General features: G+C 39.8%; 1 protein-coding gene across 1 annotated transcript in view; it reads left to right on the top strand.

The window, feature by feature from the left end:
- LOC128687221 (protein D2) overlaps positions 1-23,889 on the top strand; it is a 215,972-nt gene that overhangs the window by 71,592 nt on the left and 120,491 nt on the right. The window contains exon 3 of the mRNA XM_070098501.1: positions 14,027-14,110. Within this exon, the coding sequence (XP_069954602.1) occupies positions 14,027-14,110 (84 nt within the window). The remainder of the gene's footprint in view (positions 1-14,026; positions 14,111-23,889) is intronic.

The following is a 23,889-nucleotide window of genomic DNA, read 5'->3' as shown; positions in this document are numbered from 1 at the left end:
GTAAATACAATTAATCCGTTCCTGACACCCAGAAGTATTAAAACAAAAAATTTTTTAACATGAAATATACATGTAGTACATAAACAATACAATGGGAAATGATGAATGAAACATTAACAGCATAACACTTTCCTTTATTGGAGATTCTTCTTAGTGTATGGGAGACTGGAGGAGGAGAGAGAGTGGATTGTTTATAGTTTGGAAGGGGAATCCCCTTCCATCAACACCTCAGGTACCATTTGCTTTTCTGGGGTTGCTTCTCTTCTCAGTTTCTTAATGCCACTAGGACCACCTTGAGAGTCACTGGAGTCCTGTCTCACAAAATAACTGTGGAGAGAGCTCTGTTTCTGGTGTCTCTTTAGCACTTCCCTAAAATGGCCCAAGACTTTGTCACTGTACATGTTGCCAACCTGGCTTGCAACAACCTTGTTAGGGTGATGTTTCTCCATAAAGCTTTCCATCTTACCCCACATAGTAAAAATCTCTTTAATTTCTGAAGAAGGCACCTTCTTCCATCTCTCTTCCTCCTCCACTTCAGCAAGATTCTGAGCTGCGATGTGTTGCTCTTCCTGCTGAAGCTCTTGCAGCTCCTCAGTGGTGAGCTCTTCATTGTGGTCTTCCACCAATTCTTCACATCCTCCAAACTCACATCCAACCCCATGGAACTCCCCAGTGCCACAATTGATTTTACAACAGACATAGGCTCATTAGGGTCAGTCCCAAATCCTTCAAAATCCCTCTTGTTGACACAATCTGGCCACAATTTTCTCCAGGCAGAGTTCAAAGTCCTGGTAGTCACTCCCTCCCAAGCCATACCTATAAGGGTTATGCAGTGGAGGATGCTGAAGTGTTCTCTCCAGAATTCCCTTAGGGTCAAGTGAGTGTCTGTGGTCACAGTCAAGCACCTGTGAAACATTGCTTTTGTGTGGAGTTTTTTAAAGTTTGCAATAACCTGCTGGTCCGTGGGTTGGAGAGGAGTGGTATTCGGGGGCAAGAACTTTACTGTGATGAACCCAAACTCCTCGAAAATTAGGTCATCCAAGTTTGGAGGATGAGCAGGTGCATTGTCCATTACTAGCACGCACTTGAAATCCAATTTCTTTTCCAGGAGATACTCCTTCACACTAGGGCCAAACACTTCGTTGAACCACTCTACAAAAATTTCCCTCGTGACCCATGCCTTACTATTAGATTTCCAAAACACACACAATTTACTCTTCATAACATTGTTTTTCCTGAACACTCTGAGATTTTCTGAATGGTACACTAGTAATGGCTTCACTTTGAAATCCCCACTAGCATTAGCGCAGAACATCAGCGTCAGCCTGTCTTTCATAGGCTTATGTCCTGGCATTGCCTTTTCCTCTTGTGTAATGAAGGTCCTCTTTGGCATTTTCATCCAAAAGAGGCCTGTTTCATCACAATTGAACACTTGTTCAGGTTTCAGTCCTTCACTGTTTATGTACTCCTTGAATTCATGCACATATTTTTCAGCCGCCTTGTGGTCCAAACTGGCAGCTTCACCATGCCTTACCATACTGTGTATGCCAGTACGGTTCTTAAATCTCTCAAACAAGCCTTTGCTGGCCTTAAATCCACTCACTTCACCACTATTTGCAGGCAATTTCTTTACCAAATCTTCATGCAACTGCCTAGCCTTTTCACAAATAAACGAAGTCATAAGAGTATCTCCTGCTAATTGTTTCTCATTTATCCACACCAATAATGACTTCTCAACCTCTTCCAGTACTGGTGATCTCATTTTTGTCAGCATAGTTACTCCCTTTGCAACAACAGCATCCTTTATTTCATTTTTCTTGGCCACTATGGAACATAAGGTTGTGTAGGGTTTCTTATACATCCTGGACAGTTCGGCCACACTTGTACCACTTTCATATTGTTCAATGATGGTTTTCTTAAATTCAATCGTATTTCTCACCTTCTTTACCACAGGCTTGGCACTAGGAGCTTTCTTTGGAGCCATGGTAGCTTATTTAGTACTTGCAAGCACTAAAATAAATGGAATATTATGAAATATTTCGCTGGAGCACGCAAGGGGACCTTCGCTCACTGGTAAACAATGCCAGACTGGCTGCCGCCCTGGCCCACGCCGTGCGTACGCATCCCGGACGAACTACGACTCGCGAGTCAACCTATGGAAAGCGAGTCCATGTTTATACGAAAATACCCCTATGATTGGCGAATTTTACGATTGCCGGGAACTATGAAAAGCGGGGGACCACTGTAATATGTTTCCTATATAATTTTGAACCCCTTGAGGAAGGTTCTTTGATGCTGGCAAGAGGCTCTTGATCTGGGGAATTGTGCTCCCATTTCCTGAATTGAGCCTGAATACCTTCCACCCCCCTCCCCACAGGCACTATATAATCCTACAGGTTTAGTGTTTCCCCATGATTATAATTATATAATTTTGAAGAAAATACAGTGAACCCCTGGTTATCGGCCGGTTTTTTGGTTATCGGCCATTTGGGAGGCACCCATCCACCGGCTGGGGCCACTTGCAAGTCAGTTTGGCTTTGTCTCTGGGCAAGTGAGGAATCTTCTGCTCATTCATCCAAACATTTTGCTATAATCCATTGTTTTTTGTGGTTATTGATCGAGTGCAATTGCAAAATAAGCAACCATGGGCCCAAAGAAACACATTACATAGTCTATGAAAACATGCAATGTTTATGTGCAATGTATATTTAATAATAATCACTGGTACATTAAATGTCTTATTTTATGTTAATATAAACTTTCACCATCATTCACTCCATCACTGTCTTGCCAGAAGGGTGCTTTACACTACAGTTTTTAAACTGCAACATTTACACCCCTCCTTCAGAGTGCAGGCACTGTACTTCCCATCTCCAGGACTCAAGTCCGGGTTCAGGGAAACCGGCAGGCCGGACTTGAGTCCTGGAGATGGGAAGTACAGTGCCTGCACTCTGAAGGAGGGGTGTAAATGTTGCGGTTTAAAAACTGTAGTGTAAAGCTCCCTTCTGGCAAGACAGTGATGGAGTGAATGATGGTGAAAGTTTTTCTTTTTCGGGCCACCCTGCCTTGGTGGGAATCGGCCAGTGTGATAATAAAAAAAAAAAAATAATAATAGACATTTTCATTAATCCATCTATTATATCTTCTTCAAAATTATGTAAGAAACATGTTACATAGCATATAAACATGCTATGTTTATTATATGTGATGTATATTTAATAATCACTCTTTGCCACATTAAATGTCTTATTTTATGTTAATATAGACATTTTCATTAATCCATCTAGGATATTTTCTTCAAAATTATATAAGAAACACGTTACATATCGTGTAGCATATAAACATAGCATATAAACATGCAGTGTTTATATGTTATCGCCCTACATTAAGACTACAAATATTTTAAGGTTAATAATGAATGTACTGTAGCAGCAAATGACAGATTAAAGAGGTGTGTGCAATGTGGACTAGGGTGCAAGCTTATGTAGAGAAAAACCACCCTGACCAGGCTGAAACAAGCCATATCTGCAACATGTTCAGTGACAAAACCCTGTCCCACTTCAGGGAAATCTTAGAGAGATGCCAGAAACATGCCTCTATGGACAGATTTGTTGTGAGACAGGGGTCTAGTGATTCTCAAGCTGGTCCTAAAGACGGGAAGTAACCCCAGAGAAGGCTTTGATACCTGAAGTCTTTATGGAGGGGGATCCCCCTTCCAAACACTAACTCCTCCCTCTTTCCTCTTCCCTGTCTTCCAGAAGCCAGCATTAGCCTTCAATAAAGGTATGTAAAACTTACATAATTGTTAAAAAAATTATTCTTTTGTGACTATTTTTGTCTGGAACGGATTAATTGTATTTCCATTAATTCTTATGGGAAATATTAATGCGTTTTTCGGCCATTTCAGTTATCGGCCGACCTTCTGGAATGGATTGCGGCCGATAACCGAGGGTCCACTGTATCATAGATGGATTAATGAAAATGTCTATGTAGTGGAACCTGTACTTGAGTTTAATCTGTTCTGTGACCTTGTTTGCAACTGGATTTGCTCATTTGCAGAGTCAATTTTCCTCATTTAACCCTTTCAGGGTCCAAGGCCAAAATCTGAAGTCACGCACCAGTGTCCAAGAAATTTTGAAAAAAAAAATTATTTTTTCTTACAGAATTAAAGAGCATATTTTTGTGAAGGTAATAAAACAAAAAAAATTAGAATCTGATCAGTACTTACCGAGATACAGTGCCAAGAAGTTTATAGAAAATGATGTGGTGGTGGCAACATCGACGAATTCCACATACGCGTATTATATTATTTTGTTGTTTTAGTTGTTTTTTCTTTTCTTTTCCAATTTTTTTCTATTCCTACTAACATTTGGGGCCTGAGAGACCAATACTGTATATAATTGATATATATAAACTCACTGTATTGAACACAATAACCGCACTAAAGTTATTATCATATTATTGTTTACCACTGTTGTTTATTACAATAAACATGCACAAATATTGTATAATACTAATGTTCTATCATATATTTACATATTTACAATCACTGGACATGGTTTTAGAACTGCTGGAGCTTGTGGAACTCCTTGAAACAAGGCACCATGCACAGAGGCACCTTACATTCCTCACACATAAACCGAGTGTCTTTGCGTCTTTGTTGCCGTCGTTTTGTTTGTGCACAGACAATGCATCTCTTCTGAGCAAATTTCTTTTGAGTTGAAGGAAGCTGTATTATGAAATGATCACCTTCTCTCCTCAAACGCTTGGGTATATCGTGATGAATTCGAGGACCATGTTGTATTGCAGGTGTTGTTACCTGGTACTTCATTATGAGTTGTCTGACAACAGACAAACAAAATTCACCATACGGTGGTCTGTTACCAGTCTTTATTTGGTACATATTATATGCATTCAGCATTGAAATGTCCATGAGATGGAAGAAAAGTTTCATGTACCACTTGTAACTCTTACGAACACAGTCAACAAAACCAATCTGCATGTCACACTTGTCAACCAAGTGCATGTTTTGTGTATAATCAATCACTGACACTGGTTTTCGAATACGTTCATTAGTCACTCGATCAACTTTGCCACTGTCTTGCATTTCATTACGGTGAATGGTTGTCAACAATGTGACATCTCGTTTGTCATGCCACCGTAATGCCATGATGTCATTGGCAGTAAACACCTGCACGTCATCACCACGAACACCTGCGTTGAGCCTGGGCATATGTTTACGATTAGAACGCACTGTGCCACACACATCTGTCTTGTTCACTCGCATGAAATCACTGAGTAATGGGCTTGTGTACCAGTTATCGGTATATAATGTATGGCCCTTACCAAGATAAGGTGCCATCATGTTTCTCACTACGTCACCTGAGATACCCAATAACATCTTGGTATCTTTCAATGTTTTACTACCCGTGTATACAACAATATCCAACACCAGGCCACTGTCACAATCACAGAGTACAAACAATTTTATACCAAAGCGGTTCCTCTTGCTCGGTATATACTGCTTGAATGACAGTCTACCTTTGAACAAAATCAAAGACTCGTCAATTACAAGATTCTTGAATGGATAAAAGTATATCCTGAACTTTTGTTTGAGATACATGAAAACATTTCTAATCTTGTATAACCTGTCACTTCTGTCAGGCCTGGTTTTGTCAGAGAAGTGCAACATACGTAACAGTAAGATAAACCTGTTCACTGGTATTATTTCACTGAAGGATGGGGTAGAAATTAGCCGATCTGTGGACCAGTATGCTTTTATATTATGCTTATAGACGTGAGGCATAAGCATTATTGTTGCAAAAAGCAAATACATTTCTGCAACAGTCGTCTCTTTCCACCTGTGTAGTCTTGACTGTGGTGATAAGATCGTATTTGCCATGGTGTACTGAAAATACTTATTACTTTCCCTGGCAATAATTTCCATCAATGGCTGGTCAAAGAATAATTCAAAGAATTCCAGTTCATTGGCCGTGGTTCCAAGGGGACAGGTAGGTAGAATTCCACTTTGAGAGTCATCAAAGTGGTGAGGCTTGGGAACAAAATTGGGATTTTGCTGCCAATCCCACATACGGTTTTGTGGTGGATACTGGACATCATAGGCTGGTTGTACGGGTGGTTGTGGTTGTGGCGGGCTGGTGGCTGACGCTCCGCTTTGTCCTTGAACTGACGAGTCAGCAGCGTGGGTCCCCGCGTGGCACGGTGAGTCACGCATGGCGGTGCCACTACCACCACCAGCACCACTAACACCATCCACTGATGCCTGTGGCCCATCCATGCCAAGTGTAGCCACATCATCCTCACTATCACTACCTAAAACGGGTGTAGGGCCACGGGATGTACTCCGGGATGTACTCCGTACTCCGTACCCTGGGCACAGCATAGGGTACACTACCCGAGCGCATGCGGCGGCGAACATACCGACGCTTCACTGGTGAATATGATTCCTCACTATCACTACTCGAATGATCGTCGAGCGCAATAAAATCACAATCCACGTCAGAATCATCGTCATTACTGAAGTCAGAGGCCTGGCCACGCGAAAATATTAGTTTTCTCTTACGTTTAGGAACACCCGACCGTGAGTCACGAGTGCCCACACCAGAGGTAGAAGGTCGAGGATCGTCGGGGTTTTCTGCACTATTATCGATATCCTGGTCATTATTTTCGGTCACTAACTTATCAAAGCCGTAGAATTCGTCTTCATTTGCACTTCCATCAGTGTCAGAACTATCAGACAGGAAGAGGAGAGTCCCAATTTTCTGGGGAGTGAGAGCTGACTTGCGACGAGGCATGGTGAACAAGGGTGACTGAGCCGGCGTTCCCACAATGCTATGCAGGCGCCTAGATTTTTTGTTTATGGCGCACACCCACGGCGCAGACCCATTCTCTCACATGTAGGCCTATGAGCGCTTTCGCGCTAAATTTGACGGCGCTAGAATTTTGGCGTAGATCTACGGTTTGGACACTCACCGAAAAGCCGTAGATCTACGGGACGGACCCTGAAAGGGTTAAGCTGTCTATTATTATAATTATTATTATTATATAGTACATTATTACAGTGGAGCCTCAAATTTCGAATGTATCACTTATCACACTTCGAAAATTGAACGCTTTTTTCGAACCAACTTTGTCCCTATTATCGAGCTCGCCCCTATTTTCGAACTGCCGGGTACCGGACCTGTCCGGCAGCCCTCTCTGTCCACGTCCCCGCATAGGCGCCGTGAGCCAATCTGCACTCTCGTTCAAACATTTTACGATTATTTCATTGTGTTTAGTGCTTGTGGGACTGTGAAATAAGCTACCATGGGCCCAAAGAAACTTGCTAGTGGTACCCTTGTGGTAAAGAAAGTGAGAAACACCATAGATGTGAAGAAGGAAATAATACAGAAGTATGAGAGTGGTGTGAGACTTGAGCTTGCCGGGATGTATAGGAAAAACAAGTCAACCATCGGTTATATCCTGGCAAAGAAAGAACAAATCTAGGAAGCTGATGTTGCGAAAAGTGTTAATATGCTAACCAAAAAAAGACCACAGACAATCGATCAGGTTGAGAAGTTGTTGCTTGTGTGGATCAAGGATAAAGAGATGGCAGGTGATAGTGTTTCAGAGACCATTATTTGCGAAAAGGCAAGGAAGTTGCATGCTGATCTGGTACAGAAAACTCCTGGAACCAGTGCTGATAGTGAATTAAGGCCAGCAGAGGCTGGTTTGACAGATTTAAGAAGCATAGTGGCATACGCTTTGCAACAAGTTCAGTGACAAAACTATGTCCCATTTAGGGAAATCTTAGAGGCACTAGAAACAGAGGACTGTGGACAGTTATTTTGTGAGACGGGTCCAGCGACTCTCAAGCTGGTCCTAGCGGCATTAAAAGACAGAGAAGGGAAGTAACCCCATAGAGGGCTTTGATACCTGAAGTCCTCATGGAGGGAGATTCTCCTTCCAAACACCTACCCCACCTCCCTCTCTCCTCCTCCCTATCTTCCAGATGCCATCACCAATCTTCGATAAAAGTAAGTAAAAATGTTATTTTATATGTTTATTTACATTTATTAATACATAATTGAACACTATATTTGTTGTGTGTATGTAAAACTATAATTAATCTCTATAAAATGTATTTTTTTTTGTGTGTGAATATTTTTGGGTTTCTGGAATGGATTAATTGTATTTCCATTATTTCTTATGGGTAATATTGCTTCGCTTTTCAGACTTATTGAATTTAGAACTAGCTTCTGGAACGGATTAAGTTTGATATTTGAGGTTCCGCTGTATATGTATTATTATTATACATATTATTATTTTTATTATTATTATTATTATTTTTATTATTATTATTATTATTATTATTATATTCTATTATACTGTTATTATTATTATTATTATTATTATTATTATTACAATATCAATAATTTGTAATTTTTTTCACACCAAAAATAGAAGATTTACTGTTATGCAGACTACTGCCATATTGCAGTAATTGTATAAATAATGTCAACCCATTCCTGACTGCATATTGGAATGGACAGTGATGTCCTTTGTTTACTCTTGAACATAGCCAAAGTATCGAACATTTCTCCTAATTTTAGCTCGATTCCAAGGTACTTTTCATCATGAAAGCAATCAAAATCATATCTATTTCTGTAATATATCTTCCATTCTATCAAATGAGATCAAAAAACGAAAATACAACCATGAAAAACCATACAAAAATACTGCTTAGGGGTGGCTGATTGCTGAAAAGTGAACTCCATTATTTATGCTCTGATTTCTTTCAGTTATGGTGTACGTTAACCCTTTCAGGGTTTCGGACGTACTAGTACGGCTTATGCACCAGGGTTTCTGACGTACTAGTGTGAATGCAATTATTTGGTATTATGGTAGCGGGTGAGTGAATGATATGTCTTCGGAGGCTTCTTACTTTATTTGCAAAGTCGTGGTGGGTACACAGGCTTGTGTGTTGTGCCCATGGCCCAGGAGGGCCATCCCACGAGAGGGAGAACTAGTAGGTTGACTTGTGAATAGTAGTTTGTGCGGGACGCGTATGCACGGTGTGAGCCGGGGCGGCCTCCCTACCCAGCCAGTCTGGCATTGTTTACCAGTGAGCGAAGGTCCCCTCACGTGTTCCTACGAAATATTTCATAATATTCCACTCATTTTAGTGCTTGCAAGTACTAAATAAGCTACCATGGCTCCAAGGAAAGCTCCTAGTGCCAAGCTTGGAGAAAATTGTGGCCAGATTGTGTCGGCAAGAGGGATTTTGAAGGGTTTGGGACTGACCCTGATGAGCCTATGTCTGTTGTTAAATCAATTGTGGCACTTGGGAGTTCCATGGGGTTGGATGTGAGTTTGGAGGATGTGGAAGAGTTGGTGGACGACCACAACGAAGAGCTCACCACTGAGGAGCTGCAAGAGCTTCAGCAGGAACAGCAACAGATCGCAGCTCAGAATCTTGCTGCAGAGGAGGAGGAAGAGAGATGGAAGAAGGTGCCTTCTTCAGAAATTAAAGAGATTTTTGCTATGTGGGGTAAGATGAAAAGTTTTATGGAGAAACATCACCCTGACAAGGTAGTTGCAAGCCATGTTGGCAACATGTACAGTGACAAAGTCTTGGGCCATTTTAGGGAAGTGTTAAAGAGACACCAGAAACAGAGCTCTCTCCACAGTTATTTTGCGAGACAGGACTCCAGTGACTCTCAAGGTGGTCCTAGTGGCATTAAGAAACAAAGAGAAGCAACCCCAGAAAAGCAATTGGTACCTGAGGTGTTGATGGAAGGGGATTTCCCTTCCAAACTGTAAACAATCCAATCTCTCTCCTCCTCCAGTCTCCCATACACTAAGAAGAATCGCCAATAAAGGTAAGTGTTATGCTGTTAATGTTTCATTCATCATGTGCCACTGTATTGTTTATGTACTACATCTATATTTCATGTAAAAAAATTTTTTGTTTTAATACTTCTGGGTGTCAGGAACAGATTAATTGCATTTACATTATTTCTTATGGGGAAAATTGATTCGAAAATCATAGATTTCGATAATAGTAGCAACTCCAGGAACGGATTAACTACGAGAAACGAGGGACCACTGTAATTTGAAATGTCCATATTAGCAGAATGCTGTAAGGTGAAATACTGTAAAGTAGGGGCTTATTGCATTAAAGAACTGGATGTATCTCTCATATTTCTTTTTTTTTTATTAATATTGCATTATTAATCCTTTCACTGTCGAGACCCCTGCTCACAAACTTGCTCTCAGTGTCGAAGAATTTTCAAAAAAAAAAAAAAATAAAATCTTATGAAATGATAAAGAATTTTTTCCCAATGGTAATGACACCATGAGTATGAAATTTAATGGAAAACTTATGGAATTACGCTCTCGTGCAGTTAGCGGTCTCACCGATATTTACGCATCAGTGATTTTGCCTGCTTTTTAGTTTAATATGTTTATTTAAATTTCATGCACTGGTCAGGGAGGTATACCATCTTTTAGGAGTAAAGAAGAGCAGAATGTAAGTGTGGGGGAGGTACGTGAGGCATTACGTAGAATGAAAGGGGGTAAAGCAGCTGGAACTGATGGGATCATGACAGAAATGTTAAAAGCAGGGGGGGGGGGATATAGTGTTGGAGTGGTTGGTACTTTTGTTTAATAAATGTATGAAAGAGGGGAAGGTACCTAGGGATTGGCAGAGAGCATGTATAGTCCCTTTATATAAAGGAAAAGGGGACAAAAGAGATTGTAAAAATTATAGAGGAATTAGTTTATTGAGTATACCGGGAAAAGTGTACAGCAGGGTTATAATTGAAAGAATTAGAGGTAAGACAGAATGTAGGATTGCGGATGAGCAAGGAGGTTTCAGAGTGGGTAGGGGATGTGTAGATCAAGTGTTTACATTGAAGCATATATGTGAACAGTATTTAGATAAAGGTAGGAAAGTTTTTATTGCATTTATGGATTTAGAAAAGGCATATGATAGAGTGGATAGGGGAGCAATGTGGCAGATGTTGCAAGTATATGGAATAGGTGGTAAGTTACTAAATGCTGTAAAGAGTTTTTATGAGAATAGTGAGGCTCAGGTTAGGGCGTGTAGAAGAGAGGGAGACTACTTCCCGGTAAAAGTAGGTCTTAGACAGGGATGTGTAATGTCACCATGGTTGTTTAATATATTTATATATGGGGTTGTAAAAGAAGTAAATGCTAGGGTGCTCGGGAGAGGGGTGGGATTAAATTATGGGGAATCAAATTCAGAATGGGAATTAACACAGTTACTTTTTGCTGATGATACTGTGCTTATGGGAGATTCTAAAGAAAAATTGCTAAGGTTAGTGGATGAGTTTGGGAATGCGTGTAAAGGTAGAAAGTTGAAAGTGAACATAGAAAAGAGTAAGGTGATGAGGGTATCAAATGATTTAGATAAAGAAAAATTGGATATCAAATTGGGGAGGAGGAGTATGGAAGAAGTAAATGTTTTCAGATACTTGGGAGTTGACGTGTCGGCGGATGGATTTATGAAGGATGAGGTTAATCATAGAATTGATGAGGGAAAAAAGGTGGGTGGTGCATTGAGGTATATATGGAGTCAAAAAACGTTATCTATGGAGGCAAAGAAGGGAATATATGAAAGTATAGTAGTACCAACACTCTTATATGGGTGTGAAGCTTTGGTGGTAAATGCAGCAGCGAGGAGATGGTTGGAGGCAGTGGAGATGTCCTGTCTAAGGGCAGTGTGTGGTGTAAATATTATGCAGAAAATTTGGAGTGTGGAAATTAGGAAAAGGTGTGGAGTTAATAAAAGTATTAGTCAGAGGGCAGAAGAGGGGTTGTTGAGGTGGTTTGGTCATTTAGAGAGAATGGATCAAAGTAGAATGACATGGAAAGCATATAAATCTATAGGGGAAGGAAGGCGAGGTAGGGGTCGTCCTCGAAAAGGTTGGAGAGAGGGGGTAAAGGAGGTTTTGTGGGCAAGGGGCTTGGACTTTCAGCAAGCGTGCGTGAGCGTGTTCGATAGGAGTGAATGGAGACGAATGGTACTTGGGGCCTGACGATCTGTTGGAGTGTGAGCAGGGTAACATTTAGTGAAGGGATTCAGGGAAACCGGTTATTTTCATATAGTCAGACTTGAGTCCTGGAAATGGGAAGTACAATGCCTACACTTTAAAGGAGGGGTTTGGGATATTGGCAGTTTGGAGGGATATGTTGTGTATCTTTATATGTATATGCTTCTAAACTGTTGTATTCTGAGCACCTCTGCAAAAACAGTGATTATGTGTGAGTGTGGTGAAAGTGTTGAATGATGATGAAAGCATTTTCTTTTTGGGGATTTTCTTTCTTTTTTGGGTCACCCTGCCTCGGTGGGAGACGGCCAACTTGTTGAAAAAAAAAAAATTGTTTATTATGCACCCCATACCCATCCTGTGGGCATTAGTCAAAAAGATTGCAGAGGTACATAATGGGTCCAGGGATTGGGCCCCAAAGTTATGATAGCCCACTTTGAGCCTTATTTTCAGCCAATTCCATTGTTCCAGTCGACCAAACTTATAGCTGTTTCACTAGAACTCTATTTCTTCTATCGACTGAGTACAGGAAACTGCCCATTTACTGATTTCAACTACCCAATAAAGTGATCAGAAATTGGTAACTTGGCGAATTTCATATACAATTCAAGTAAGGCCACTTGCAAAATAGAGTCCAGAATTAACAATACAAATATTTCTAGGACTAAAATAATGTTTTCTCTGTTCATTAGTCACATCTCCAGGCCCCCCTTATATTACTCTTGCTTTCCATTTTGAATTTTTATTCACAAAAAACAATAGATTTACCGTTATGCAGTCTAATGCATTATGTAAAAGTGGTATAAATAATATCAGTGCATTTGTGAAAGCATATTAGGCCCACAAGTTGACATGTATTGGACACGTGACGTGATTTGTTTACTCTTGAACATCGGCAAAAATCGATCATTTCCGCTACTTCGCACTCAATTTCAAGGTACTTTTAGTCTGTAAACCATTCAAAATCATCTATATTTCTGTAATATATCTTCCATTTTATCAAATGAGAAAAAGAAAAAGAGAATACAACCATAAATACTATATGAAAATACACTGCAAAGTCAGTGTTTTAAACCAAAAACCCGGAGTTTTTTTTTTATTATTGTGCACCGTGTGCTGCAGGATTTTTTTTTTATACTGCACACATTGACCACTCAGACCCATTTTCTCGTATGTAGGCCTACCAGCTTTCTCCCGCAAGATTTGAAGCCACTAGAATTTGGGTGTAATATTACAGGACTGACACTAGCTTGCAAGCAGTAATATTACAGGACTGACACTAGCTTGCAAGCAGTAATATTACAGGACTGACAGTGAAAGTGTTAAAAAAACTGCACTTCATCCATACCAATAGTAGTATCAGCAATATCTTTGGAAATTTAGAATTTGTAACTGTGTACCTTATTTGCTATCAGTTTTCCTTAACCTCTTCATTCACTTGTAAATCATTTGATCAGTATCATCCAAATAACTTACAATCTGAAAGAAAGCATGTAATTCACTCAGTGTGTTATCACATTGTAAAAGCATCATACATAATTTTAGTTAATATTTTTCAAGTGGCATAGATCTGTGATATGACAAGTAAAATATTACTGTCTGTATCTTTGATTTATTCTCATGTACAGTACTTGAAATGTAATTGAATTTTATTGTTTTGATCATATATGGTTATCTGCAAAATAACATATTAGTAAATTTATTTACACTAATCCTACCCAATGTATATTAGGTCAGCCTAATTCTAACTTGTATTTTACAAAAAAATAAAATATACTAATATGATATTCAGAGTTATTTTTGTATAATTATACAACAATGAATTTACACTTCGTTTGACAAATTGGTAATTTTTTATAATCCAAGATTAAGAGCTAGAATAGAAAAATAATAATTTATAAACCCTGTATTTTGTATTCCTGGTGTATGTGTAAATATGTGTTAACTTGCAGGTGACCCTGAACACCTGTGGAGGCCTCTTCGACAAGCAACTCTTTGTCAAGCAGGGAGCAGTCACCTATACTCAGGGTGATGCTGTAAGTGCACATACTTGCTGTCTCCACAGGATACATCTCAAGTTACCCTCCTCACAGACATTCAAAATACCCTCCTCACAGACATTCCAAGTTACCCTCCTCACAGACATTCCACATTACCCTTCTCACAGACATTCCAAGTTACCCTCCTCACAGGCATTCCAAATTACCTTCCTCACAGGCATTCCAAGTTACCCTCCTCACAGACATTCTAAGTTACCCTCCTCACAGACATTCCACATTACCCTCCTCACAGACATAACAAGTTACCCTCCTCACAGACATTCCAAGTTGCCCTCCTCACAGACATTCCAAGTTACCCTCCTCACAGACATTCCAAGTTACCCTCCTCACAGACATTCCACATTACCCTCCTCACAGACATTCCAAGTTACCCTCCTCACAGACATTCCAAGTTACCCTCCTCACAGACATTCCAAGTTACCCTCCTCACAGACATTCCAAGTTACCCTCCTCACAGACATTCCAAGTTACCCTCCTCACAGACATTCCAAGTTACCCTCCTCACAGACATTCCAAGTTACCCTCCTCACAGACATTCCAAGTTACCCGCCTCACAAACAGGGTTGTTATAAATCAATTAATATTTTACAGTTGCTAAGTTGCTGTACAAAAGTATGTTAAATAAACCTGATTTGTAGTATTGTTGTCTATAAAAACAACTTGTTTGAAAGTTACAAATAAACCAGACACACAACTCTTTTTCTAAGTTTAGATCCTCCTGTACCTGGTTTATGTAAGTAAATTATGATCCTTCTGTACTTGGTTTATGTTAGTATTAAGATCCTCCTGTACTTGGTTTATGTTAGTAAAGTAAGATCCTCCTGTACTTGTTTATGTTAGTAAATTAACATCCTCCTGTTCTTAATTTTATGTTTACAAGTTGTGATGCTCCTGTACTTTGTTTTTTACATGAAAGTTGATATCTTCCTTTTCTTGTTTTTATGTTTGCAAGTCAAGATCTTCCTGTTCTTGTTTTTATGTGTGCATGTTAAGATGTTCTTGTTTTTCTGTATGCAAGGATTAAGGATTTTATTTCTTTTCATAGTTTCCAATGCGTAATTACAATTTTGATTTCCTAAGTACAGTGGAACCCTGAGTTTTGGCTGCCCTGAGTATCAGCCGCTTCAAGTTTCGACCGCTTTTTTCAGCTAAATTTTGTCCCGAGTTTCAGTCATTGCCCCATGTTTTGGCCGGCATACCAGACCTGTCTGCACCTGCGTGCCTCCCCGTGCAAGCATCATGAACCAGTCTAGCTTTGTTTATCCTTGAGTGAACATTACCCTGCACACTCATCCAAACATTTCACAATAAACTCATTATGTTTAGTGCTTGTTTAATAATTGTGACTGTGAAATAAGCCACCATGGGCCCAAAGAAACTTCATAGTGGCAGTGAGGCAGGGGTTGAGGCAGTGGCGGAGGCAGTGATTGAGGCAATAATAAGTCCTCCCTCTCTCCTCCTCCCTATCTTCCAGATGCCAACAAGAGTCTTCAGTAAAGGTAGGTAAATGTGATTTTAAATGTTTATTTATGTATTGTATTACTCATTTAATACTACTATATGTATATTATAAGTACTGTGGACCCCCGCTTAACGATATTTTTTCATTCCAGAAGTATGTTGAGGTGCCAGTACTGACTGAATTTGTTTCCATAAGGAATATTGTGAAGTAGATTAGTCCATTTCAGACCCCCAAACATACACGTACAAACGCACTTACATAAATACACTTACATAATTGGTCGCATTGGGAGGTGATCGTTATGCGGGGGTCCACTGTACTATATGTATGTTAAACTATAGTTATTCTTTAAAAAATTTATTTTTTTGTAAATAATTTTGTGGGTTTGGAATGGATTACAATAATTGTATTTACATTATTTCTTATGGGAAATATTGCTTCGACTTTCAGCCGTTTCAAGTTTAGGCTTAGCTCCTGGAACGGATTACGGCTGAAACTCGGGGTTCCACTGTACAGAGAAAGCCACTATCATGCCGGGGCATTTTGGGCAGACTAACCCTAATGCTTAACAGACTACTTAATACTAGGCATGTACAGCCTCTTGTTACTTAGCGACGTACTCATTTACCGACGACCCGGACTTATTCAAATTCAAATTCAAAGTTTATTCTCTATAAGGATTACAATGCTTAGTTTACAGAATTTGGTTATTGTGTGGTTTACATATAGTAGTAAAATAATAATTACAGAGTGTACCACTAGAACACCTAGCATGGCTAGGCATTTTGGGCAGACTTAGATTAAATCTTAAGTTTAAAATATTACAAAATTATGAGGTAAGTTGGTATTATGGCTAAGTGACTAAATACTAGTTTGTGAGTTTAGCAATGTGAATGCTTTTGTTTTGGCACTATACATAGTTTCAGTATTGGAGTATCACAGGCCAACTTATGACTAGTTAAGATTCATTATTTTGAGATTGAGATTGATATTTCTGTTTATGGTCAAATGGGTGAGTGAGTGTAAGTGTTAACCACCAGGTGGTATTCGTGTAATTAGTTGACAGGGTGTATCAGGGAGATAAGATGTTTTCTGATGGACGGGCTTTTTGACCAGTATTCATGCCTAAATAAAATATGTTAGAGCTGATTTCCTCTATTCTGCATATTACACTGTGTAGTACACTACTGTATAAACATTTAAAAATATACCAGAAATGCTATAAATGGTGCAAAGGTGACATTAAAACAGTATCAAGGATGGTTAACACAAACCCACTACCATTATAGTATGCTCCTTACTTACCGATGAATTTGTTTACCAATGAGGTCTTAGGAACAGAACTTTGTCATTAAATGAGGAGAGGCTGTATAACATACAGTGGTACCTCGAGTTACGAACTTAATTCGTTCCAGAAGGCTGTTTGAGTGCCGATACCGAACGAATTTGTTCCCATAAGGAATAATGTAAATTAGATTAGTCTGTTTCAAACCCTCAAAAATACACTTACAAAATCACTTAGAAAAATACACTTACATAATTGTTTGAGCTGGGAGCTGTTCAAAACTTGATGTACCACTGTAGTTTGTTCAAATTGAACATCGTTTTTTATATTTCAACAGAGGAAATTAGTGGTTTAATAGTAATTGAATTTATAATTGAGGTGAATTGATTAGCAGGTTACAGTATTATATTTTTGCACATTTTACGTAATGAGGTTGGAACCATTTTAATTTTGAAATAAATACTCTGGAGTTTACCTGGAGAGAGTTCCGGGGGTCAACACCCCCACGGCGTGGTCTGTGACCAGGCCTCATGGTGGATCAGGGCCTGATCAACCAGGCTGTTACTGCTGGCTGCATGCAATCCAACTTACTAGTCACAGCCCGGCTGGTCAGGTACCAACTTTAGGTGCTTGTTCAGTGCCTGCTTGAAGACAGCCAGGGGTCTATTGGTAATCCCCCTTATGTATGCTAGGAGGCAGTTGAACAGTCTTGGGCCCCTGACACTTATTGTGTTGTCTCTTAATGTGCTAATGACACCCCTGCTTTTCATTGGGGGGATGTTGCATCACCTGTCGAGTTTGCTTTCATAGTGAGTGATTTTCGTGTGCAAGTTCAGTGCTAGTCCCTCTAAGATTTTCCAGGTGTAAATAATCATGTATCTCTCCTGCCTGCATTCCAGGGAATACAGGTTCAGGAACCTCAAGCGCTCCCAGTAATTGAGGTGTTTTATCTCTGTTATGCGCGCCGTGAAGGTTCTCTGTACATTTTCTAGGTCAGCAATTTCACCTGCCTTGAAAGGTGCTGTTAGTTTGCAGCAATATTCCAACCTAGATAGAACAAGCAACTCTTAAAATATTTAGGAATTTTTGAGTTGTTGATGGCAGTAATATACAGTGGAGCCTCAGTTTTTGTATGCCCTAGTTTGTATGTAAAACTATAGTTATTCTCTATAAAATGTATTTTTTGTTAATATTTTTGGGTGTCTGGAATGGATTAATTGGATTTACATTATTTCTTATGGGAAATATTAACAAAAAATACAGTGGACCCTCGACCAACGATATTAATCCGTTCCTGAGAGCTCATCGTTAATCGAAATTATCGTTAGTCGAGTTAATTTTCCCCATAAGAAATAATGGAAATCAAATTAATCCGTTCCTGACACCCCAAAGTATTGAAAAAAAAAAAAATTTTACCACATGAAATATTAATTTTAATACACACAAACTGAAGAAGACATGCACAGTTACATGACACTTACCTTTATTGAAGATCTGGTGATGATTGATGGGATGGGAGGAGGGGAGAGTGTTGATCTTCTTAGTGTTTAGAAGGGGAATCCCCTTCCATTAGGACTTGAGGTAGCAAGTCTTTTTCCGGGGTTACTTCCCTTCTTCTTTTAATGCCACTAGGACCAGCTTCAGAGTCACTGGACTTCTGTCGCACAACATATCTGTCCATAGAGGCCTGTACCTCCCGTTCCTTTATGACATTTCTAAAGTGTTTCACAACATTGTCAGTGTACAGGTTGCCAACACGGCTTGCAGTAGCTTTTTCAGGGTGATTTTCATCCATAAAGGTTTGCACTTTAAGCCACATTGCACAGATTTCCTTAATCTTAGAAGTAGGCAACTTCTTCAATTTCTCTATCCCCTCCTCCGAAGTAGTTTCCTCAGGTATAGCCTCTTGCTGTTGAAGATGATCTAGCAGCTCATCAGTGGTTAGTTCTTCATTGTCCTCTTCCACCAACTCTTCCACATCATCCCCACTAACCTCCAACCCCAAGGACTTCCCCAATGCCACAATGGATTCCTCAACTGGCATAGGATTCTCAGGGTTAGCCTCAAACCCTTCAAAATCCCTTTTGTCTACACATTCTGGCCACAGTTTTATCCAAGCAGAGTTCAAGGTCCTCTTAGTCACTTCCTCCCAAGCCTTACCTATAATGTTTACACAATTGAGGATGGTAAAGTGATCTCTCCAAAACTCTCTTAGAGTCAGTTGGGTTTCTGAGGTCACTGCAAAGTACCTTTCAAACATAGCTTTTGTGTACAGTTTCTTGAAGTTGGAAATGACCTGCTGGTTGGGCTGCAGGAGAGTAGTAGTATTAGGAGGCAAAAATTTCACCTTAATGAAGCTCATGTCCCTAGAAAGTCGCTCTGCCAATTCTGAAGGATGACCAGGAGCATTGTCTAATACCAGGAGGCACTTAAGGTCCAATTTATTTTCCAGGAGGTAATTTTTCACAGTGGGGGCAAATGCATGGTGTAACCAGTCATAGAAAAAGTCCCTAGTGACCCATGCCTTACTGTTTGCCCTCCACAGCTCACACAAATTAGCCTTGAGGACATTGTTTTTCCTGAACACTCTGGGAGTTTCAGAGTGATACACCAATAAAGGCTTCACTTTGCAATCACCACTAGCATTGGCACACATCAACAGAGTAAGCCTGTCTTTCATAGGCTTATGTCCTGGGAGTGCCTTTTCCTCATGAGTAATGTACGTCCTGCTTGGCATTTTCTTCCAAAACAGGCCTGTTTCGTCACAATTAAACACTTGTTCAGGTTTCAGTCCTTCACTGTCTATGTACTCCTTGAATTCCTGCACATATTTTTCAGCCGCTTTGTGATCCGAACTGGCAGTCTCACCATGCCTTATCACACTGTGAATGCCACTACGCTTCTTAAATCTCTCAAACCAACCTTTGCTGGCCTTAAATTCACTCACATCACCACTAGTTGCTGGCAATTTTTTAATTAAATCGTCATGCAACTTCCTAGCCTTTTCACATATGATCGCTTGAGAGATGCTATCTCCTGCTATCTGTTTTTTGTTTATCCACACCAATAAGAGTCTCTCAACATCTTCTATCACTTGCAATCTCAGTTTCAAAAACAAAGTTGCGCCTTTGGCAAGAACAGCTTCCTTGATTTCTGTTTTCTTGCCGACAATAGTAGCTATGGTTGATTGGGGTTTACTATACAACCTGACCAGCTCGGAGACACGCACTCCACTTTCATACTTAGCAATGATGTCGTTCTTCATCTCCATAGTAATTCTCACCCATTTTGCTGTAGGGTTGGCACTAGAAGCTTTCTTGGGGCCCATGGTGACTTATTTTGCAGGTGCAATCACTACAAACACTGTGATAATATGAAATGTTCCAATTGTATGTTTGGAAGCGACCGTGGTGGCTGGCTGGCTTTCAAACACTGGCACCCATGGGACAAGTGAGGCGCGCTCAGGCCAAAGTGGACGCGTCTCAAACGGAACGAATAGTGTTGGTCGGGTTTTTTTAACGCTAGTCGAGGCAAAATTTTTGCGTTAAAATGTATCGCTAGTTGGATTTATCGTTAATCGATGCCATCGTTGGTCGAGGGTCCACTGTACATTTTATTGAGAATAACTGTGGTTTTACATACAAACTAGGGCATATGAAAACCGAGGTTTCACTGTACAGTGGACCCCCATCCAACGGCTTTAATCCGTTCCAGAGAGCTAGCCTTTCGTTCAATTAGCCGTTAGTCGAATTAATTTTCCCCCATGAGAAATAATGGAAATAGAATTAATCTGTTCCAGACATCCAAAAGTATTAAACAAAATAATTTTTTTTTACATGAAATATACATTTCCCTACATAGAAACAAATGGTACATGCAAAATAAACAATAATTAAATGCCAGTTACCTTTATTGTGGAGTTGTTGTTGACTGATGTGCCAGCAGCAGGGGAGATTCAGGTGGTCTATTGTTTGGAAGGGGAATCCCCTTCCATAAAGACTTCAGGTACCAAGTCCTTTGCTGGGGTTACCTTCCTTCTTGATTTTTTAATGCCACTAGGACCATCTTGAGAGTCACTGGACCCCTGTTGGACAAAATAACTGTCCAGAGAGCTCTGTTTCTCACGTGCCCTTAGGATTTCCCTAAAATGGGACGCAAAAGTGTCATTGTACATGTTGCCAATACAGCTTGCAACAGCTGTGACAGGATAAAATTCATCCATAAATGCTTGCACCTTTGTAAACATTGTACTCATTTCCTTAATCCTTGACGAAGGCAACTTCCTCCGTCTCTCTTCCTCCTGCTCTGATGCACATTCCTGAGCTGTGATCTGTTGTTGTTGTTCCTCAAGCTCTTGAAGCTCTGCAGTGGTTAGTTCCTCATCTTCGTTCTGCACCAACTCTTCCACATCCTCGCCACAAACCTCCAACCCCATGGACTTCCCCAATGGCACACAGATTCCACAACTGGCATAGGCTCCTGTGGGTTAGCCCCAAACCCTTCAAAATTCCTCTCTTGTACACTGTACTGTTTGCTCTCCACATCACACACAAATTACCAGTAAAGGCTTCACTTTGCACTCCCCAATAGCATTACTACACAACATTAACATTATCCTGTCTTTCATAGATTTGTGTTTTGGGAGTGCCTTTTCCTCCTGAGTAATATAGGTCCTATTTGGCATTTTCTTTCAAAACAGGCTTGTTTCGTCACAATTAAACACTTGTTGGGGTTTTAAGTTTTCAGTGTTCATGTACTCCTTAAAGTCCTGCACACATTTTTCAGCTGCTTTTTTGTCTGAACTGACTGCCTCACCATGCCTTATCACACTGTGTATGCCACTATGATTCTTAAATCTCTCAAACCAGCCTTTGCTGGCCTTAAATTCATCAGCAGCATCACTATTTGGAGGCATTTTCTTAATGAGATCATCATGCAACTGCCTTGCCTTTTCACATATTATTGACTGAGACACACTATCTCCTGATAATTGTTTTTTGTTTATCCACACCAACAACAGTCTCTCCACCTCTTCAATTATTTGCTATTTTTAACTGACAAAATCTCTGCTCTCTTTTTTTTCCTTGCATCACTTCTAAAATGTACTCCATACTTGCAGCCTTTGCTGGCCTTAAATTCATCAGCACATCACTATTTGGAGGCACTTAATGAGATCATCTGCAACTGCCTTGATGACTGCACTATCTCCACACCAACAACAGTCTCTCCACCTCTTCAATTATTTGCAATCTCTGTTTTTAAAACATACTTGCACCTTTCACAACAACAGCTTCCTTGATTGCCTATCTGTTCGCCAAGATAGTAGTGATGGTTGAATGGGGTTTGTTAAATTAGACACATGTGCAACTCTTGGGTATTTCCAATAAAGATGCCCAAGAGTTGCACATGTGTCTAATTTAACAACGTGTCGGTTCTTTGAACCATTCATCTACAATCCTGAATGGGGTTTGTTATGTAGCCTTTCTAACTTGGACATATGCACTTCACTTTCATATTTTTTCAGTTAGTATCTCTTTCTTCAATTCCATTGTAATTTTCACCCTTTTTGCCACAGGGTTGGGGCTCATGGTGGCTTATTTAGTGAATACAAGCACTCAAAACAATGGAATAATACAAAATATATCGCAGGTACATGTGGGATCAACCACAGCGGCTTGTAAACAATGCTGCACTGGCTGTACATGGAGTCTTGGAGCTGCTGGGCCCGCTCAGACCGCATGGACACATTCAGGACGAAAGCCTTTAGACAAGTTTTTCGCTGTTGGTAGAGCCAATATTTTGACACCAAAGAGCGCCGTTAGTCGATTTTGGCATTACTCGATGCCACTGTTGGTTGAGGGTCCACTGTATAGTGTTTATGTGGTTAATTTTGTGTGATGTCTTTTTGTTTTTGAGTTTTTATTAGTAGAATGACTAAATTAATACATAGCATTAGAAATCTTCCTTAAGAAGAACGACTGAAGACCCTTAAATTACATTCACTTGTAAGACAAAGAATGAGGGGAGACATGATCGAAGTGTATAAGTGGAAGATGGGTATTAATAAAGGGGATATAAATAAGGTCTTGAGGATATCTCTCCAAGAGAGAACCTGCAGTAATGGATTCAAATTAGACAAGTTTAGATTTAGAAAGGATATAGGAAAGTATTGGTTTGGAAATAGGGTAGTTGATGAGTTGAACAGTCTACCTAGTTGGGTTATTGAGGCTAAAACCTTAGGTAGTTTCAAATTTAGGTTGGATAAATACACGAGTGAGAGGGGTTGGATTTGAGTGGGACTTGCATATGAGTGGATCGAGTTATCAGAGCTTATTTCTTGGGTAGCATTGAAAATTGGGTTGGGCAAATGTTTTGTTAGTGGGATGGATTGTAAAGGACCTGCCTAGTATGGGCCAACAGGCCTGCTGCAGTGTTCCTCCTTTATTATGTTCTTATGTTCATCACTTTACAATATAAGTTTAGTTCTACAAGTCCTCTAGAAAACTCAAAGGCTTCCAAAATTTCCCATGAAGTTGGCAGATTTGTTGGAAAAATGTAGTGTGAAATATCTATAAAAAAAATTCCAACACTGAATTGTTACCTAATATTAATTAATAGCCGCCCATTTCTAGTTAGTATGTACTATAAAATATTATTAAATTAGCAGAATTCACTCCAGCAACCATGTCAGACAGGTACCAGCCTGTAGATATATTGTATATACACTCAGTAGCCACTTCATTAGATACACCCTTCTAGTATGGCATAAAGAAATAAAAATTGTTTTGTATTGTATACTTGAGCCAAATTCCCAAGAGTGCATGATAATTATAACTGGAGAGACCAGAAATATGTACACTAAGAGCCATATTACAATATGGGACAGTACTAGAGGTATTAACAATATCTAAATAACACCCAAACATCTCAGGGTTTACAAACAAACAAAAATTACAGAATCACATAAGTGGTGTCCTCACAGAAGCAAATGTAATGTTTGCACCATTC

The sequence above is a fragment of the Cherax quadricarinatus genome, chromosome 62, assembly GCF_038502225.1.
Source record: "Cherax quadricarinatus isolate ZL_2023a chromosome 62, ASM3850222v1, whole genome shotgun sequence".
Classification (NCBI taxonomy): Eukaryota; Metazoa; Arthropoda; class Malacostraca; order Decapoda; family Parastacidae; genus Cherax; species Cherax quadricarinatus.
This window is presented reverse-complemented; position numbering and strand designations above follow the sequence as displayed.